This window comes from Pleurodeles waltl, chromosome 1_2 (genome assembly GCF_031143425.1).
Source record: "Pleurodeles waltl isolate 20211129_DDA chromosome 1_2, aPleWal1.hap1.20221129, whole genome shotgun sequence".
In the NCBI taxonomy this organism is placed as follows: Eukaryota; Metazoa; Chordata; class Amphibia; order Caudata; family Salamandridae; genus Pleurodeles; species Pleurodeles waltl.
The window spans coordinates 1,163,624,130-1,163,643,664 of NC_090437.1; the positions used below are offsets into that span (position 1 = coordinate 1,163,624,130).

At 42.7% G+C, this 19,535-nt stretch overlaps 1 protein-coding gene and 1 long non-coding RNA gene across 12 annotated transcripts in view; one reads left to right on the forward strand and one right to left on the reverse strand.

Annotated features, from left to right (window-relative positions):
• The window catches only part of JAKMIP1 (janus kinase and microtubule interacting protein 1), a 1,798,968-nt gene that overhangs the window by 78,114 nt on the left and 1,701,319 nt on the right, over nucleotides 1-19,535 (reverse strand). For all 8 annotated transcript variants that reach the window (XM_069203057.1, XM_069203080.1, XM_069203046.1 and 5 more), the window contains 2 exons: nucleotides 18,947-19,012; nucleotides 3,175-3,243 (listed from right to left, as the gene is read on the reverse strand). In XM_069203057.1, coding sequence (XP_069059158.1) covers nucleotides 3,175-3,243; nucleotides 18,947-19,012 — 135 coding nt within the window. The remainder of the gene's footprint in view (nucleotides 1-3,174; nucleotides 3,244-18,946; nucleotides 19,013-19,535) is intronic.
• LOC138249073 (uncharacterized) overlaps nucleotides 1-19,535 on the forward strand; it is a 181,502-nt gene that overhangs the window by 35,814 nt on the left and 126,153 nt on the right. For all 4 annotated transcript variants that reach the window (XR_011194702.1, XR_011194699.1, XR_011194705.1 and 1 more), the window contains exon 2: nucleotides 3,190-3,268. This is a non-coding gene — a long non-coding RNA (uncharacterized lncRNA). The remainder of the gene's footprint in view (nucleotides 1-3,189; nucleotides 3,269-19,535) is intronic.

Here is a 19,535-nt window from a genome sequence, read left to right on the forward strand (position 1 = left end):
GGAGAAGTTGGACCTAGGTCTACTAGATGTTGATGCAACTTATCATTGAAGCAGTTACTTAACCGGTGTTCCTTCATAAACAAATTATAAGGCCCATCATAGTCATGCACTCCACTGCCAGTTATCCAACCATCTAGTGTCTTTACTGAGTAGTCAACAAAATCAACCCAGGTCTGGCTTGAGGTTTTGGAAGCCCCCCTGAAAACTAATCCTGTACTCCTAGTAGTGAATCCAAAGCCCTCGATCAGTAGCCTTCATGAGGTCATATGATTCAGCATCTTTACCAGAGAGTGTGAAGAGTCTATCCCTACACCTACCAGTGAACATTTCCCAAAGGAGAGCTTCCCAGTGAGATCTGTTTAACTTTCTGGCTGTGCAAGCCCTCTCAAAAGTTGTGAACCACTTGGTGATATCATCACCTTCTTCATATTTTGAAACAATCTGTTTGGGGAATTTTAGGATGTCAGTATGCTCTCTGACCCTATTTATTTTGCTTCCACCATTAATTGGTGCTAAGTCCATTTCTGCTCTCTCCCTTTCTAAAGCTAGGAGCTGTTTCCCCAAAGATAACCTTTTGGCCATCCTTGCTAAAAGGATGTCCTCTTCATTGAGGCTGCCCTCAATGTTTCCAGAGGAACTGGACTCCCCTTTGGAAGATCCAGATCCAGTGACTACTATCTGTGGGGACAGGGATCTTGGAACCCTGGTCTCCCTAGTTAGCTTAGGAGGGGGAGTTCACCCTCCTGATCCCTAACTTCTTCCCCATCTGAGGGGAGGTCTTCCTCCTCAGCAGGGTGGTCCGTGGTGACTTTTTGCGACATGTCTAATTTTTCAATTCAACCTATGTACTTCCAAATCGGTTAAAAAAATGTCCATTTGTGTGGGCATGGGGGTTCCAAGGATGATCTGGTCAATGATTATTAAGAAAACAAGTTGCATTGTCATACAGTTCCTACAAATTTAGTAGGACTGTGTATGAAACAACAATAACTTCACAATATAGAGACTTAGGGCATGATTTAGAGTTTGGCAGAGGGGGTTACTCTGTCTCAAACGTGATGGATGTCCTGGCTGCCGTATTACAATTCCATTATAGTCTATGGAACTTGTAATACAGTGGACATGATATTCGTCACGTTTATGATGAAGTAATCCCTCCACCAAACTCTAAATCAGACCCTTAGTCTACATATATCATCAGTAAATGTTGGTTTGTTTTCATCTAGCTCACAGTACCACATCCAAACCCCTAAACTGACCAGGGTAATAGATGTTATTGGTAACCTTCAACATGAACACTCTGGTTCCTAAGGAATCCGTGGAAACAGATCTAACACTCTTGCATGCCCAAGGTAAGCACAAGAAAGATACAAAAATGCATTTTCAAAACATTTATTTAAATGATCGTATTCTTGCCAAGAAAGCATTAGCTTTTATTATTAGAAAGATGAGACATGTTACTGTGATCAGCATTAATAGAATGGTGAACAATATAAACAATTCAGCCATGTTAATTGTTACTAATACTACCTCACTCCTATTTGTATCTAATACTATTCTAAAGAGAGCATAGCAGTCTGCCAGATCAGTTGGGATAGTCTAACCCCATACCTTGGTCTTAAGTGTCACAAAGCTGGTGTAAGCGCACAGGTTATCTTCCTTTGCAGAATAGAGGTCAGAGTTAGCAGAGCTGCATCTCAGTCACAGCTCACAGCGCTTCCAAGATAATCCAGCATTAAATGCTCCTCTAAACAACAACAAGAGTAGCATGGATGCTGTTTATATACTAAAACACTTTCTTTATCGCACTGTGACAGAGGTGCAGAACAGCGACTTTGGTTCATCCAATATAAACTGGTTTTCTCCTAAGAAGCACAGAAAGAGAAAAGAAGGGCATTGGCTACTGATTGTTTATCCCTGGACAGAATGTGCAGACTACAGGGCAAAAACCCCTACCAAGAATAAAGACGTGTGTTTCATATTCTCATGTTAGTGGAAAACTATGTGAAAAGTCACTATTGGAAAAAGATATAAAGCTAGAAACATGAATCTAAAGTGGAGACCTAGTGTGGGCCTTGCAACAATCAATGTAATTAAACACCCTGTGACTGGCTTCAAATGCAGGAATGGTGCCTTACAATGGGAAACGTTTAAAAAAAAAAAATCTGCCGTGTTCCTTAAAGGACCCAGTGCTACTTTCAAAGAAATAAAATGTTTCCTGTTTGGGAACACATCTGGGGGAGGAGCCCTATACAGTAGTTCCCTGGACTGCTGCTTGTTCCCTCTGAGGTTACCTGGCACAATCCCCAAAACAGAAGCTGTCCAATATAAACAGGAAATCAGTTACCACCTCCTTTGAAGATCCAGTAATTTTTCAATGGTTTTCAATGCTTTAAGAACCATTGAAACAGCCTATTGCGAGTTGCAATTAAAAGGGGATGTCACATTCACATCCCATCCTTATTGCAGTTCAGAATGAGTCCCAAAACCCTTTTTGTAATTCAGAAGCATTTTTTCAAATTGTCAAAGTGTTTTACTACATAGCAAAATGTGATCTCCGACCCTGTATTTTGCAAATGGCAGGATTTGAGACTATAAATTGCTTTAGTACATCAGGGTCTACATTACTGTCCGATGATATTTAGACCATGCCCATATTACCAAATTATTCCCATTGAATGATGCAGAACTCCATATTGGTAGGTAATAACACATTTGGTAAATACCACAGTTAGTGTATTGGTATTGTTTGTATGTGGTATTATCTCCCCAAACAACTGGCAAGTTGTAATAAGGCTCTAAGATGTTAGATGTCCCTCAGCTTTCTAAACTAGGAGTTACTGGAAGGTGTCATATACCTAGGATCTCAGCTTTTTTTTCTTCATTCAGAAACTTCCATTGGACCATTATGTTTTGATGACTTTCTTCCAGGACAAAATATAAGTATAAGCACTTGCACCAATCCCTACCATCCCTCATGTGCTGTATGTTTTTAGATCCAAATCTTAAAACCGATCTAGCTTTAAACACTAATTATTTTCAAAAAGCACCACTTGCTGAATATAACAATTACATCAAATTAGTGTGGAAAACAAACAATGTAAAATAAAAATATTAATCATTTAAGTCAATTTTCAACACCTCAAATTTGATTGTAAAATCTTTGGGTCATACCTTTTCATTCTCTAGGTCTATCATCTTCTGTGTAAGTGCAGCTTCAGTTCCCTCAATCTGTTTCAGCCACTAAATGAAAGAAGAAAGAAGGCATGTAAGTGAGAACTTATCACACCATCAACATGTTTGTTGTAAGAACAATTAATTATGCTCACTAGCATTTTGACTGTGATATTTGTAAATTTGAAAACAACCAGAAAGTCTTCTCTGGCGAACCGATCTACATGTGTATCAAAGTGTGTCATTACAATTGTTCTTTAAGTGTGTCATTGTGTCTGGCTTTTAAATGCTACTGTGTGATCTCTCACACCCAATCTACGTGTCGCAGCTTAAGGGAATTTCATCCATGGCAAATGAGTGAAAATGGCTAAACCCATCAGATCATGTTTGTTATGTGCGTGGTCTCTGCAGAAGCTGGTGAAGCATCTTTGTTTTTGTTTGAACTGATCAATGTGTGCTCTATGTAAGGTTCAGCTTGTAAGATGAAGACCCTGGAAGTGGTGGCTCAGTGAAGAAAGGTGAGTTGGCTCCTTCAGTGACTGAAAAATCCCATTTCAAGCCTTCATGTTATCTGTAACAAGCAGTAGTCGATCTTCTAAACAAATAACCAAATACAATCTGGGCATGTGGTCTGCCACTGGAATCTGATTTGGAGTAGTGCTGATCAACCTAGGGATTCATGCAACACGAGCCTAGTGAAAAATTAATCAGTGCATACATGAGGTGTGACATAGTAATGTTTTTTAAAAGTATGGAAGAGAAAACCAAGTGGTTGCACAGCATGTGTTACCAACTGTGGCGCCCCCGGTGAAAGCAGTACAAACTTCCATAAGCCTATTGGAGTGTGCATGAATGACAGCTGCAGGGTCTTTCTCAGCCAAGACGTAGATATGTGAAGTAGTATATTTGGTTGCAGCAATGCCGACAGAGACCTGGTCATCCTTCCTGTCTTTTCTTATGGAGTTGTCTTAGAAAGATTCGGTAGATATAGGGTCCAGTTTGTGTATTCTCTCCTCTTTTTTGTTGGTGTGAGGATAAGGAAAGAAAGATGGGAGAGGGATAGACTGATGCATGTGGAAGTCAGACATAACCTTTGGAAGGAAAGCTGTGCAGGTGCCAAAAAAAGCTTATGTGGACAGAAAACAGTGAAGGATGGCCTGACCAATAGGATCTGTGGTTCACCAACCTTATAAATGGAAATTATGACCACCATGACTTCAGACTTCAAAGTAAACAAATGAACTAAGCAAGTGAGCATTGGTTCAAATCGTGAAGCAATAAGAAAGGTTAATACCAAATCAAATACCACTGCCAAACAATGCAAGGCATCAAAAAACATATATGTTAGTCCTTTTCAAAATGCACCAGTAAGGTGACCTGAATAAAAGTGGTTGGTCTGAAAGGCACAGGAAGGTAGACAAGGCAGCCAAATATATTTTTACAATGGTGACTAGGAAGTCCTGTTGGGCAGGAAAGGTGCAAAGCAGAAGAGATCACAGAGACAAGCCCTGAAAGAGTTCAAACCCTCAGAATTGTACCAAACAACAAATACGGACTAATGGCTCACAGAGACCGCTTTGGTAGGAGATTTTGAGGCAGCCAGGATGACACCTACCTCATCTGGTGGCTATCAAAATTCCTCTACTTGGCACCTTTCAATCTCCAGGGTTGCAGGCAATGCATCTACTGATTGGGTGGGAACCCAACCATCCTGCTGCAAAAGTAGGTTTGTCCTTCGGTTCAAGGTGAAGAGGGGTCTGATGATGAGTTGCCGCAGATTGGCATACCAAATACTCAGCTGACACGATCAGGCCCAAAACAGCAGAGCAACTGAGAGGGAATGTTTAAAGCAGAACCTGTGATAGGTTGAATCTGAAGACATTACCAGGGATCACTTAAAACTAATTGTATGACACAAAAAGAGGAAATTTCCTGCCCAGGAAGGTGGTGATGAGTTCTATACATGGACCTCCCAGTCTGGAAAAGATGATGTCCATCACATGAAATAATATTTCCTCTAAGGAGGTGTGACTCAGAGCATCTGCCCTGATATCAAGGGTGCCTGGTAGGGATTTGCATAGTTACAGAGGTCACCATCAACTGCATAACACCTTCCAAAATAAGTTCAACACAAGTTGACAGAACCCACACCACACTATTGATATAATAAATGGTGTTGGGAAGCCTGTCAGGATTTGAATGGTACGCCCTCCGATTGAGAGGGAAAAAGCCTTCACAGTAAGGTGGGCTGCTTGCAACTCCAGTACATTGATATGCAGCTGTTGATCTAATGTAGACCAGAGGCCTACACCAGATGAGCACCCCAGCCCAACAAGGAGGTGTTGCAAATTGGGTTACTAGTTTTACTAGTTGAAGAAGGTAAAACCCTACTCAGGCACCAACCACAGTTCACAGTGAAACACAAGCAACCCCCAGATTAACCTGTGCTTGAGCCTCTTATAGCTTGGCACAAAAGCAGTCAGCCCTAATTTAGGAGCAATGTGTAAAGTATGTATGCAGCACTTCAAACAGTAATAAAGTGAAAACACAACAGAAAGATTCCACACCAGTTTAAAACAATAGAGTAAAACTAATACATTTGTTGAGACCACTATTACAAAATCCATTCAGTAGAACCAGAGATATGCAGTTTTAAAGATTTCAGGCAAGTAAAAGCACCTACAAGCACGAAGCACCACTTACGGTTATTTGGTCATGCAAAACCACATAAAAGTCACAAATTCAGGCCGACTGCGATGGAGTGCAGGCTAGACACAAGGACCATGTTAGTCCCTCTGAAAGAGTTAAACAAACGGTGCAAAGTGTTCCATTCATGGTGGAGGGGGCCGCAAGGAGCAGAGACAGCATCACAGAGGGTCGTCGATGTAACGCAAATAGGAGGCTGGGCGTCGCCAAAGGTTAGCTCTTTAGCACTAAGATCCTTGTGGGTGTTGAAGACGGGCATTGCTTTGGATTGGCGGTCACCACAAGCTTTCGATGCTGGCGCACAAAGTGCAGATCTCATGTTGCTGGGCATTGCTGGCGTTCGTTGTGGTGCAAAGAGCTAGGTTCACTGGAGCTTCAAGTTGGAGGGCAGTATGGGTGGCAAAACCTTGGCATGAACAGACCCCTTCATAGTCAAGAAGAGCCAAAAACTACAGGATTTCTCCATTTCTTTGGAGAGGAGCTCAATAGATGCCACACCAAGGTTCTAGGACCTGAGGGACACCATTTGGGGTTCAGGAACTCACTCCAGGAGAGGCCAGCAGGGCTTAGGCATGTCAAGTTGCAGGTCCAATTGCAGGTCCAGGTAGCAGGTCTAAGTAGCAGTTCAGCTGAATGCATATAGGGAGACTCTGGGGCTTGTTAGGTCCCTGTAGCTCAGAACAGGAGGTCAGTCAGCTGAGCCTTCAAGCCACTTCAGCCTTGGAAGAAGGGTGCATGTCCAGTCTTCCTTATCAGCAAGCAGGGCAGCAGGCAGCTGGGCAGCAAAACCACAGGGTAGCAAAGTTGCAGTCCTTCTCGCAGCAAAGCAGTACAGCAGACCTTCTGTAGTATCCAGAGTTCCAGGAGTGTGCTGAAGAGTTGGGCCTGATTTTTACTATTTATACCTGGTGCCCACTTTGAAATAGAAGGTTCTGGAGGATTCCCTTTGAAGTCCTTAACGTTTCCTACCTCCTCTTACCTGGCTCCACAACTGGCTACATGAACACTGCAGTGGTGACAAGTCCTTTGTGTGAAGGCAGGTCACAGCCTACTCAGTTGCAAGTGGGGCTGTGCCCAGTTTCACTCCCATCCTGCCAGTTGATGACTCATCCAGGCACACCTAATCCCTCCATTTGTGGCTGTTTGGGATGATTAAAAAAATTCCAACTGCTACCTACATCCTGCCATGTGACCAGGGAACAGGCTGCAGATACCAAATAGTTAGGGCAACAAAATGCCAATGTTTTAAAGTGGAATTTTCAAAATTGTAACCAAAAATCTGAATTTACCATTAAAGAGTATTTTTTAATTACAACATGAAATTCCTATGAGCTCCCAATAGAAGGTTATCACTTAATAAATGTAATAAGATAACCCAATGTTATCCTTTAGGAGAGGCAGGCCTTGCAGTAGTGAAAAATTAGTTTTTCACTATTAGGACATGCAAAACCTAAAAGTACATGTCCAACTTTTTTAATATACTGCACTCTGCCCTATCGGCTGATAGGGCCTATCCTGCGGGTGACATATGTATTAAAAAGGAAGGTTTAAGCTGTTGCATGGGCTCTCATTATCCTAACGAGGCTGCTGTATTTGGGTGGCAGCATCACCTGAATTGTAGGGAACTGAGTCCAATCCCACACCATGTGACAACTGTCGCCCTAATCTGTTTCCGGCAAACTAGCAGCACCTCATCTCTGCCTAAGAGCAGGGATCATTTGTGGGGGAACTGAGCACATGACAAGATCACTTCTCAGGGAAATCGTGGTGTATCAGATCTCATCATTTTTTTCTCAGTTACATTAGTCTCACACATGCGAAGACAAACAGAGACAGAAAATGGTTCAATAAGGTTTATTGAAGCAGCTGCGTCTTAGATAAAATGGCATGAAATGAAATAATGAGAATGATTAAATATGCTAGAAGCAAAATGGTGACAAGGAAAGTGAAACGCAGGAAAAGTTCCACCATACTGTCACTATGCATACTATATGTGGTTCCTACCTAAGCTCTGTTAGAGTACAGCATGCTAAGCCCTAATCGGCCCTTCAGGACTCCCCCCTTGGAAGACATCATTCTTCGTACCAGAGCAAGGAGGCCTGTTGTTTATAGAGACACAATCCCCAGGTAGACCAGGGAACCAATGGTCTCAACAAGCAGCTGTAGCAAAGTCAATCAGCATGGTTGTGGTCATCTGGCTTGAATCTTCCTCTAACGTGCTTGGGGAGGGAAGTGGTTTTATAATAAAACAGCTGATTTTCTGAGTAACAGTCCCCACTTAAGGACGTGTGTGTTTCTGTGAACATTGGAGACACAGTGTACCACTTGTTCCCGCAACCCTATCTTGCTGCAGCCCTGAGGAAAGCACAAAGTGAAAAGGATGTCTTGCTAAGAAACACAGTGCTTTCCTAGGTGAAAGGACAACTAGATAAAGAAAATAATACAACACCACAAATGTGGCCTGTTCTGAAATAATAAAAATGAAGCCGAATAAAATGTAACTGGGCTAAAGGGCACAAGCAGCAGGCCTATGTACTCAAATACTGTGCCCAGAGACATCACTAAAATGGCTATACAACACCCTCCCCTTGCCTGTTCAGAAGTGGTAAAAAACCCTAATATTAAAAATATAAAAGCAACTAAAGTGCAAAGCTTTAAAACATATATACATAAATGTCAATAATAACAAGCTAAAACACACCTGAGCATGTGAAGTATTGGAAGTGGTTAATTTAAAATTGCGCCAATAAGACCAAATTTGAAAAATCAATATAATTTTTAAAATCTTCAACTACAGCCGAGAAAATTGAAGAAAGGAAATGTTCTACTTCCGCAGGTGGTAATGTGACCAAATTGTTGCCAAGGAAAACCAAAGAGCACTCATGTTCCAAAGCCTGAGCTCCAGCTGAGGTAGCAGCATTCCATGTTGTGTCCAATGTTGAGTCACGAGCAGCATGATCCATGAAGTGCAGCTCAATGACAGCTTTTAATAGCAAACGCACCCTCAACGCGCATGTCTGGTAATGATCTCTCTGTGAGAACATCAACAGATCAGCATCTAATGAAAGTGAATGCTGCGTAGAAAGAAAAGCTTTCAGTGCACATTCAAACAGGCACCACAGGCATCAAACACGGGTTGCACACAATCCAAAACCAGTCTGAATGACAGAGACCAATTGAACTCCAGTTCTTCCAGGAGTGGTGCTCCAAAATACTGCATCATGCGTTCATGATACAGTTGCACTGTGAAGGGACAGGGACAAAATAGCAATAGCAAGATGCCACCTATTATAGCCAAAGTAATTGGAAATCCCCCCAAAATACTCGAAAATATCGAGTGTATGGCTGAAGGTGTTAAGCCAAATGTAGAGGAGAAGGTGTGAATGAAACCAGAATCAACACCCTTAAAGAAATGTGCAATCGCAGTAGTACTGGATGTGTTAAATATTCGTCCCACGAGTTCACCAAAGTGTTTCGTAAAGTTTGTATTTAAAAGGTATTGTATTTCTGCAGATGACCTTGCCACGTGGAGCGCATTGGTCTCACATGCAGATATCAGAGCCACGTGTTTTTGAAACAGTAAAGCCTTTAGTCTGCTCACCTTGTCAAAATTTACATTTGAAGTAGCATTATGAGGCCAAATATCTGCTACTTTTGTCTGTGATGTAGGAGGAAAAAGCATATGCATTTGGAAGGTGAAGGAGCATTTGGTAATGGTTTTTATGAGTCTTTTGGCTCACAGTTAACTGTTTTGTTTCACGCCCATCTGGGTACTTTTCTATGGGAAAATCACCACGGTTTCAATTCTTGGTGCCAAGACTCATTTCCTCTTAGAAGTGATGGTAAGACATCTAGACCCAAACAGGACACTATATAATGCACTTAGTGCAGCATCAGCACATTTAATTGAAGTGCTGAAGGAGTTTTAAGCACTTTTCAGCACACACACACAGTTGGTTACTGCAGTGTGATTTACAGAGGGTTCATCTCTCGGCACTAGAGTTTTTTTCACATATCTTCTGAAAGTCTTGAGTAATTAGTAAGCAGCAGGTGAAGGAGGTTGCCTAACGCATGTTGTTTATACATGTGGCAGTGTGTTTAACATCCCTCCTTGTTTCCTGGTTTTGTTTCCAGTTACCCCTGAAGAAGGGACAGTTTAGTCTTGAAATGCATTGGATCCCACACAGGTGTAAAGTTTGAAAGAAATTCAAGAATGTTGTACCAAGTACCTTTGGAGTTCCTGGAAATTAGGACATTAACTATTGTATATTATAGTTTGCCTTTTGAGCATTATCAAATTGGTTTTGATAAATACAAACCTTGCACAAAGACTTTTTGGAATCAATGATTTGTTAAGTTTGTTAAACTTTGCTTGCAGCTGTGCCCACTGCAGCTCAATTATTCTAAATGTGCAGCTGGCAGAGCGTGTTCCAGTGCAGCAGGCAATAATCTAATAAACAGTGTTTAACCAGAGAAAAAGTTTAACCTGTTTCATTTGGGAGTGCATCATACATTCATTTATAATCTAAAGGTTTATTTTGCCAGGTCAAAATGGCAGTTTAAATCTACACACACAAGCTGCAATGGCAGGTCTGAGACATGTATAAAAGGCAACTTAAGTGGGTGGCACAATACGTGCTGCAAGCCTACTAGTAGCATTTAATTTTCAGGCCCTGGGTACATGTAATACCACTGTAGAAGGGTCTTACAAGTAAATTAGATGTGCCAGTTGGGCGTAAGACAATGTCACCATATTTAAAAGAGAGAGCGCAAGCACTTTAGCACTGGTTAGCAGCGGTAAGGTGCACAGAGTCCTTATAGTCAAAAAACGGGTTCAGAAAATAGGAGGGGGAAGGCAAAAAGTTTGGGCATGACCCTCCAGAAAGGGCCCAGTCCAACAAGAGGCATCCGTAACAATGTCGCCGTGCAGCTGCAAAGGGCCATCAGGTTGAAGTGGCCCTTCCTCTAATGAATGTCTGAGATGACAGATTTGAAAATTCCAACCAAAGCTGAGATTAAATAGGCATCTCAGGCACCACTGCAAGCCCCTTATGCCTTCTAGTGTCTCACACAACAGCGTGGCCCAGCTGGTGATGCACATGGCCCAGCTGGTGGGATCAGAGCCTAACCTAGAAAGATTGGCAATTGTAACGTCCTTTTTGGGGGCTAGGGGCTGCCACAAGGCAAGCAGGGGATACTGGCCCTAAGCTGTGGGGCCTGAGGTTGTTTGCATCAAATGATTTGGGATCTGTACTACTTTGGCTCTAAGAACTAGGACAAGTATAGCCCTGTCAGCACTCTGGCTATGCTATCAATGGTGAGAAAATGCAAGCTTCTCAGGGAGGTAGCGTGTAGATGCACTCTACAGTCACCCTCACCGCAATAGCTGAATGTCTAACCCAGTGCTTTGATTTGGTAACATAAAAGTAATTTCATCTACACAATTAAAATGTAATACTTAACACACATAAAACCGTCACAGTCCTGTACTGGCACTTGAGCTACTGTACCTTGTATTCAGTCCCATCTGACCTCTATTTTGGGTGCCCTATGCCCATGGTAGATCACCATATGTCTCCTTTGGGTTTGAGCATCCTTTGGGCAAGTTTCAACACTTAGGTTCAGAGCTGATTCTTAGCGCGCAGTTCTCATGCAAGCCTCTGCTATTGTACAGGCTTAGCACAGCACAATTTTCAGAGTTCATTTTCCAGTATTTAAGTACACTTCTCTTCACTCCCGCATCTGGGCGGAGATGAGCTGGCTGGAGGCCCTACCTGCAATCCAGGGAAGGGCAATTGCCTGACAACAGTAGGAGCCTGTTAGAAATTGGGTCTCTAGTTCACAGAGGTTTGCACACTGTCCAAGTAGGGACCACAATCCTAGTCAGGGTAAGTAAATTACACTCTCTAAATTAACCTGTGCTTATCCTCTGGTAGCTTGGCACAGAGCAGTCAGGCTTAACTTAAGAGGCAATGTGTAAAATACATTAACCCAGTAAAAACACCACAAAAAACTCCACAACAGTTTAGGACAATATAGAATATGTATCTGAGTAAGACAAGACCAAAACATCAAAATTCCATTCAGTAGAAGTCAAGATATGAATTTTTATAGATTAAATGTGAAAATAGTGCTTAGAAGGCTGTAGCGGTTAAAAGGTTACTCAAGGTCGTGAGGAACCAGTGCAAAGTCAAAATCCAGGCTGACCATGATGGAGGGTAGGCCTGCTATAGAGCCCACGCAGGGTCCACTTAAGCAGTGACTTCAGAGGAGCAATGCATCATTGGCGGAGACACAATGCGTCAAAATTTCTCCTGCACTCTGTCGTCAGGCTCCTGTTGGAGTTGATGCAATGTGTCATCCGTGGGCCACACAAAGCATCACCATCGAATCTCTCAGTGGTGAAGCCATATTCTTCAGGTAGCTGATGCATCGTCGACGGGGATGCAATGTTTCAATTTTTCTGCCACACTTGGGGCGATGCCGTGCTTTTTATAGTTTTCAGCTGCAAAACCCACGTCCGAGGCCCAGGCCTGGAGGGGGCACCTCAGGAAAGGGTAGGACTCACAGATGATAGAGTCCAGCAGCACCAGGAAAGTTGCAAGCAGTCTTGGATGTACCTGAGACTGCAAAAGAACAGGGGGCACTCTAGCAAGCTCTTGGAGATCCTCTGGTCAGCAAGATGGATCCAGTCCTTGTCCTCAGCATGGCAGAGATCAGCAGACAGCAGGGCAGCTCAGCAATGCAGAGAAACAGTTCCTTGGAACAGTCAGTCCAGGAAGAGTGGCAATCCTTACAGCTCAGTAGTCTTTACTCCAGCAGAGTTTTTCCCAAGTCCAGTAATGATCTAATTTCAGGCGGTCAGAGGCACAGTACTTATACCTGAAAGTGCCTTTACTGTGGGGGATGTTTTCAAAGAATCTTTCTGAAGTGCAGAAGTCCCTTTTTCAGCCCAACCTTGTCTCCAGACTATCAGTGGTGGCTAGTCTACCCTTTTGTGTGGGCTCAGGCCACTAACCTTTGAAGTGTAAGTGGGAGCCCTTCCCAACCTCCTCGAAAGGAAGACCCGTCAGCATGGAGATGAATGCAGTGCAGGTGCAGTTGAGTATCCTGTGTTGTGGGTGTCTGAAGGGAATGCACAAATGTAGCTGTCCCCCAGCTCAGACCAGACGTGTATTGGAGACAGGCTGTCAGGCACACAGGGCAGTGAGGGCAGAGATATGCCCACTTTCTAAAAGTGGCATTTCTAAAAAAAGTAATAATAAATCTGACTTTACCAGTAAAGAGGATATATCATTACCATTCCAATGATACCAAGCATGCTGTAGCTATTCATTTCTGGTCAGGAATTACAGCTTAAAGGTATTTAAAGGAATTCACAATGCTGGCCTATGAGAGGAGTAGGCCTCATAGTACTGAAAAATGACTTTGGGGGGTTTTCATTACCAGGACATGAAAAACTTAAAAGTACATGTCTTACCTTTTACTTGCATAGCACCCTTCCCTATGGGCTACCTAGGCCCTACCTTGAGAGTGACATATGTAAGAACCAGGGATTTTAAGGCTTGGCAAGAGGTTTTCAATGGCAAGTCGAAGTGGCAGTGAACTGCGCACACACAGGCTCTGCAGTGGCAAGCCGTGACATGTTTACAGAGCTACTTACGTGGGTAACCCAATCAGTGCCCACTAGTAGCACTTAATTTCAGGCCCTGGGTATACAGTATACCGCTTTACAAGGGACCTATAAATAAATTAAGTATGCCAATTGTGGATACACCAATGTTACCATGTTTAGGGGAGAAGCACATTCACTATAGCACTGGTTAGCAGTGGGAAAGTGCTCAGAGTCCTAAGACCAACAAAAAGATTCAGCAACAAAACAGGAGGTAAAAGGCAAACGTCTGGGGTAAGACCACCCTAATGATGTCAGGTCTAACAGAGCCGCTATCTGATATCCTCCCAGGTAGTGGTGACTCAGTGGACTCTCTTCTGCATCACCAGTGAGGTGCAATAGGCTTACCACAGTGGTGTTTCAGTTGTAGCGGCTTGGCATATCTTGAGCACAGGCCCAGAAGTTGGAAGCATGGTCTGATTAGGCACAACATCTGGGTGGCACCTCACTCCACCTCGGGCACCAGCTTCTTAGTGGTGTAATCTACCTTTGGTACAACCTTCTTGGTGACGGACATCACCTTGAGCACAAAACTCTTGATGGCAGTGGCAATACCTACTGATCTCCTTTCTCTCCTGGAACTAGTTTCCCAGAGAGATGGCTGGCAACAAGCCTCAGGGCACACACATCGCCCTCCTCTTTCTCCCTTCGGCCAGCAACCCACGCAGAACCAGGACTCTGGCATTGTAGGTAATTTTCACCTATGTAGCGGTTACAGGCTCCTTCTCTTCTCTCTCAGCAGCAGTTTAGCTTCAAAGCGCTTCAAAGCAGGAGCCTGAACTTCTTCCAGCACAGCCAGTCTGCAGACGATTTCAACTCATCTGTGGGAAGCTGGCTGTCAGGCACATACTAGCTCCATTTGCTCAGTAGTCCTCTGAGAACCCTGTGGAGCACCCCCTTCCCTGGTTGAAGAACCATTAGAACTGGAACAACAGGTGCATTAATGGTACCCTTTTGTATACAGGTGAAGCCAACAGGGAATGTGGATTATTTTCCTGCACTTTCAGAAATGGTTTGGGTTGGTTCTATTTTCATTTGCCCTCGCTAGGCTATTCTCCAAAGTCTTTGTGGAGGGGGGATGCTCCTCACAGCAAGGTAGTTTCCAGCCCACAGTACTCAAAATAGAGGCACAACGTATTATAAACTATCTGCACCTAACCACACTGACAGGGGTCAAAAAAGAGACAAAAGGCTGGAGGACCTGTCTTACCCTAAAGAAAAGCTGCAGTCCCAACCTTCACCCCCACCATCTACCAAATGACAGTGTTACAGGCAGGTTAATCAGCATCCTCTCTCGGCAAAAGGATAAAATACAATTTCTAAAAGAGCCCTCTCTAATATTTCTCCACATCAGTATCTAGATCTGCTCCCTCCAACTTCATGAATGTCAGCAGTACATTTTTACTGCCCAGGAAAACAACATCCCTTCAATCTTATGCACAGGAGCATACCAGTAGCTTCTAAAATGAAGACCTGAGGCCTCAATGATTCTGGCTTGCTCACACACACAGTATGCACCACACATGCCACATAAAAATAACTTCCATACTAGGAAATGAGGATGTTGACAGCAGTTTACACAAGTCAACCAATCAATACAGATATATAGGCCTGGTCACAACTACTAATTCACAAAACACATTATCTGCCGGCATCAATCTACATGCTAAAACCATGACATGAACAGTAGCTAACTGTAAGTCGAATGAGGGTATGCTTGGTGCGTTCCTCCAGGTCACATGACCTCACTCATGTCAAGGGAGAGGCCCAGGCCTTTGTGATCACACTGGATTAATGTGGGCCAAAAATCAAAATCTAGGCAACCTGATACTTCTAGTCGGGCACTCAGGGCAGAGGAACACAACAGTGCCCAATGCAAGGGACATTTCCCAACAGAATTATATACTGAATGTCTGGAATCCACTGTTTAGTTGGAACATATACACATGTCACATTCAGCACCGCACCTCTAAAAATCAGTCTCTGGATGAGGAGGTGGTAGGACTTCCGAACTTTGATAACACTGAGGACCCGATTTCACTAACTAGCCCTCTGTAGGCATACATGGGTATACAGCAAATTGATAAAGCTAACACCTCACTGTGAATCAGAGGTACTGTCTGTGAGCAGAGACAATTGTTGGATGGAAATAGGTATCCTGGAGGTCCAAAGTGACTATTCAATCCTCTACATAGAGTTCCAGCAGCACTTGTCTGAGGAGCAGTATTTGCAACATGTCCTACTGAATGAGCTTGAAGGCAAGAAGCAAATCATGTGTCCCTCTCCTTCAAGGGCACCACTTCTATGTCCTGTTTCTTTGACACGGCAAGAACATCTGCCTGAAAAACCAAGGCGTATACTTGAGAGCACAGGAGGGCAATCCGGGGGAAGTACATAATAAGTAGGGCATAACTGGTGAATTTCTGTGTTTTTTTAGTGTAAAACATGTTGCGACTGAAACATTAACCTAACTATAACTTTACTTTCACCTTTGTTTTCTTCACGTGCGTGTGTGTGTGTGTGTGTGTGTGTGTGTGTGTGTATGTGTATATATATATATATATAAATATAACACCATGTGGGGTTCACCAGTAGGTAGTTATAGTTAGGACCATGTTTCCATAGAAAAATAGTTTTTTAACTTGTCTATATCTTTGGTACTGTTTGATGAGTCTTCACTAAATTTCCCCCCCAAAAAAGTGTGCCGGTAATTCTTGCTGTGCACGGAAAGTTTCGGGGTGATCTGTCAAGCAAGGCAGAGAAAAAGGCTGGTCAAAAAAAGTGTGTGTCCCATGTTAGTTCCCATAGGAAGTTTGAACACAACTACAGCTCGAACCACTGGACATAATTACAACAAATTTGGCAGAATTTGGGCTTGCAGTACACAGATTACGCTTTTTGTTATTTGGTGTAAATCCGTTCAGTAGTTTTGGAGATATTAAAGGGGAAATAAATTTGTATTTCTAGGGCTGCGGATCCATCACAACATTTTCGTGACAATCGAGGCATATTCGATCGCAAATGTGTGCGCCAACAGGAATGCTGTGATTGGCTGGTTGCAACCTGACCAGAAACTTGCAGCCGTCATTTTAGGTAACGGGACACGGTACCCAGGACTGAAAAATAAAATGAAAAGTGGCATAAGGGGTCAGGGTGGAAGTGCCTTGACCCTAGGGCTGTGATATAGGGGTCGTTGAGGTTGAAATTATGACCATATAATTTTTTTTTTCATGATGCGCAATATTTCAAATTATGCTGCGTGTAATGGCCCGACAAATTCCCAAATATTAGCGCATACATTTAAAAAAAAAAATTCATTGATTCATTCATACACTAAATCATTCACTCATAGAATCACTCAGCCACTCAAACACCCACTCACAGCCCCACTTAGAGAGTCATGCCCCCACTCACAGACCCACTCAGAAACCCATGCACTCACTCACAGACACACTCAGAAACACATGTACCCGCTCATAGACCCACTCAGGCCCTCATGCACCCGCTCACAGACACACTCAGACCTTCACACACCCACTCAAAGACTCATGCATCCACTCACAGACCCACTCAGACAGCCACTCAAAGACTCACACACTCACTGAAAAAACAAAGATCACAGGGACGTTATAGTTATGAAATAAAATTATAAAAACATACAAAGTCACTTAAAAAACCAAAGGTTACAGGGATGTTATAATTAAGTTCTGAATTTGCTTGCACAAAACCTTTCTGTGTGTCTCTGAATGGTTGCGTGAGTGGTTTTGTGGGTCTATGAGTGTGTGTGTGTGTGAGTGGTTGTATGGGTTTCTGAGGGTTTGTGAGGGTGTGTGAGTGGGTGTAAATTGGGTGTAAAGTGGATGTGCAAGTGGTTTTGTGGGTCTGTGAGTGGGTTTGGGAGTGGTTGTGCAGATCTGTGAGTGGATGTGCGAGTGGTTTTGTGGGTCTGTGAGTGGGTGTGTAAGTGGTTGTATGGGTGTGTGTGTGGGTGTGTGAGTGGCTATGTGGGTGTATAAGTAGGCATGTGAGTGGCTGTATGGGTCTGTGGCTGGGTGTGGTTGTGGTTTTGCAGGTCTGTGAGCAGGTGTGTGAGTATGTGAATGGGTGTGTGAGTGACCGTGTGAGTGGGTTTATGTTTTTTAATTTGGGGTCTGGATCTGCGGATCCTTGTATGTCCCAAAACATTTTTTGGGCACTTTTCTGCCCAGAGGAGTCCCTCACAGACCCCTCCACTAGTTACCCTGACCTCTTCTATAATATTTAAGTTTCCCCCCCCCCCGACCTCCAGGGCCGAGTACCTATACACCAAGTGGTAGCCACAGCTTTCTTGTCAGGTTGAAGCCAGCCAATCATAGCATTGCTCTTGGCACATGGATCTGTGGGTCCACCACATTGGATCCCTGGTCGATCCGCTTCTCTAGATATACATAAATCTTTTTTCTTTATTAACTCCAAGACTACTGACAGATTTACACCAAATTAAAAAAGCACTTTTTCTGGACCAAGATCTGACTTTCTGCCAAATTTGGTTTAATTCCGTTCAGCGGTTGGGGCTGTAGTCATGTCTAAAACTAAATGGGAAATTGCATGGGGAAGAAATCTTTTGGGACCCAACCTTTTTCTCGCCCCCCACTTCACGAATCAAACTTAAACTTTCCAAACAGTAGCTGAAAAGTGGCAAACTAGTTTTGAAAATTTAGCGAAGATTCGTCATACAGTGCCAAAGTTATTAGCAAAACAAAAAACTATTTTCCTATGGAAATAAGGTCTTAACTATAACTACCTACTGCAGACCACCAGTAGGTAATATATACATATATAAATAAATATATTTTTTTAGTATGTATTTTATTTCGGGTGGAATCTCCCCATTTCCTTCCTTTTTTTATTCCTTTCCTCCCTTTACCTGTACCCACTCCTGTAAATTACACTTACCTCCTTTTATCTCTACCGTCCCTCAAACTCTGAATAACCCTTACCTCCCCTTAAGTCTACCCACCCCTGAACCTTAAAATCACCTTACCGCCCTTTACCCCTACTTGCACATACACCACTTTTTTTAGATCACAAATATTATGCTATTTTCAAAAATACTTGCCTGCGTGGTAAAGTACTGCATGGTAAAAGTACAAATATTTACCTGCGTGGTGAAGGCATGCTTTGTAAAGGCATATGTGGCAGAGGATCCACGCTAAAGTCTTTCATTCGTTGACAATTTAATTGGTTGTCATAGGAACTTGTTCTAGCTAAAACTTGAAAGAAGGGTGTTCATTTTAAAAATAAACAGACACGGCAGCTATAGTGGAGACCCATGATAAACACGTTTTCATGTATGTCATGGAATATGATGTTGTAGGACGGCTTGGAAAGATCTTTTGGTTTTTCTCCTGGTACCTTTTCACAAAGCGAAAGGACAGTTCCAGCCTGGATCACAGCAACCTGTTCTTCATTCCTCAAATTCTGTAAAAAAAAACTAACTTTTCAATCTTTTGATCACTCTAATCAGTCCTCTAAGGCAAAATAGTATGATACATCATAACAACGGGCAATAAAACACACCTGCTTTAATTCAATTGTGTAACAGGTTATAAAGATAGAAAAACATTCACTTTCGGAAACTAAAGTATCGTGGTAAATAATTTTGCGTTTCGTTGTGGCACAGCAAATATTTTATGTGACAATGTACGCATCTCTGACTAGCTCAATTGATGTACTGAAGCGCAGGATACTGAAGAACAAAAAACAAAATACTGCCATGCAGCAAGACACCGCAGATTGTATTATTAGGGAATTACAATGCATTATTTTCGGTATTTTAATTTAACAATGAACAGAAGATATGACGAAAATACTTTCATAATAAAAATAAATGCAGCATCAAATATCTGTAAAAGACCACATATTTCTTTCCAGATGTTAGAATGCATCCTAATATTCATTCTGACTTGAAAGGGAGGCATGCTGAGATTCTCCATATTGGAAA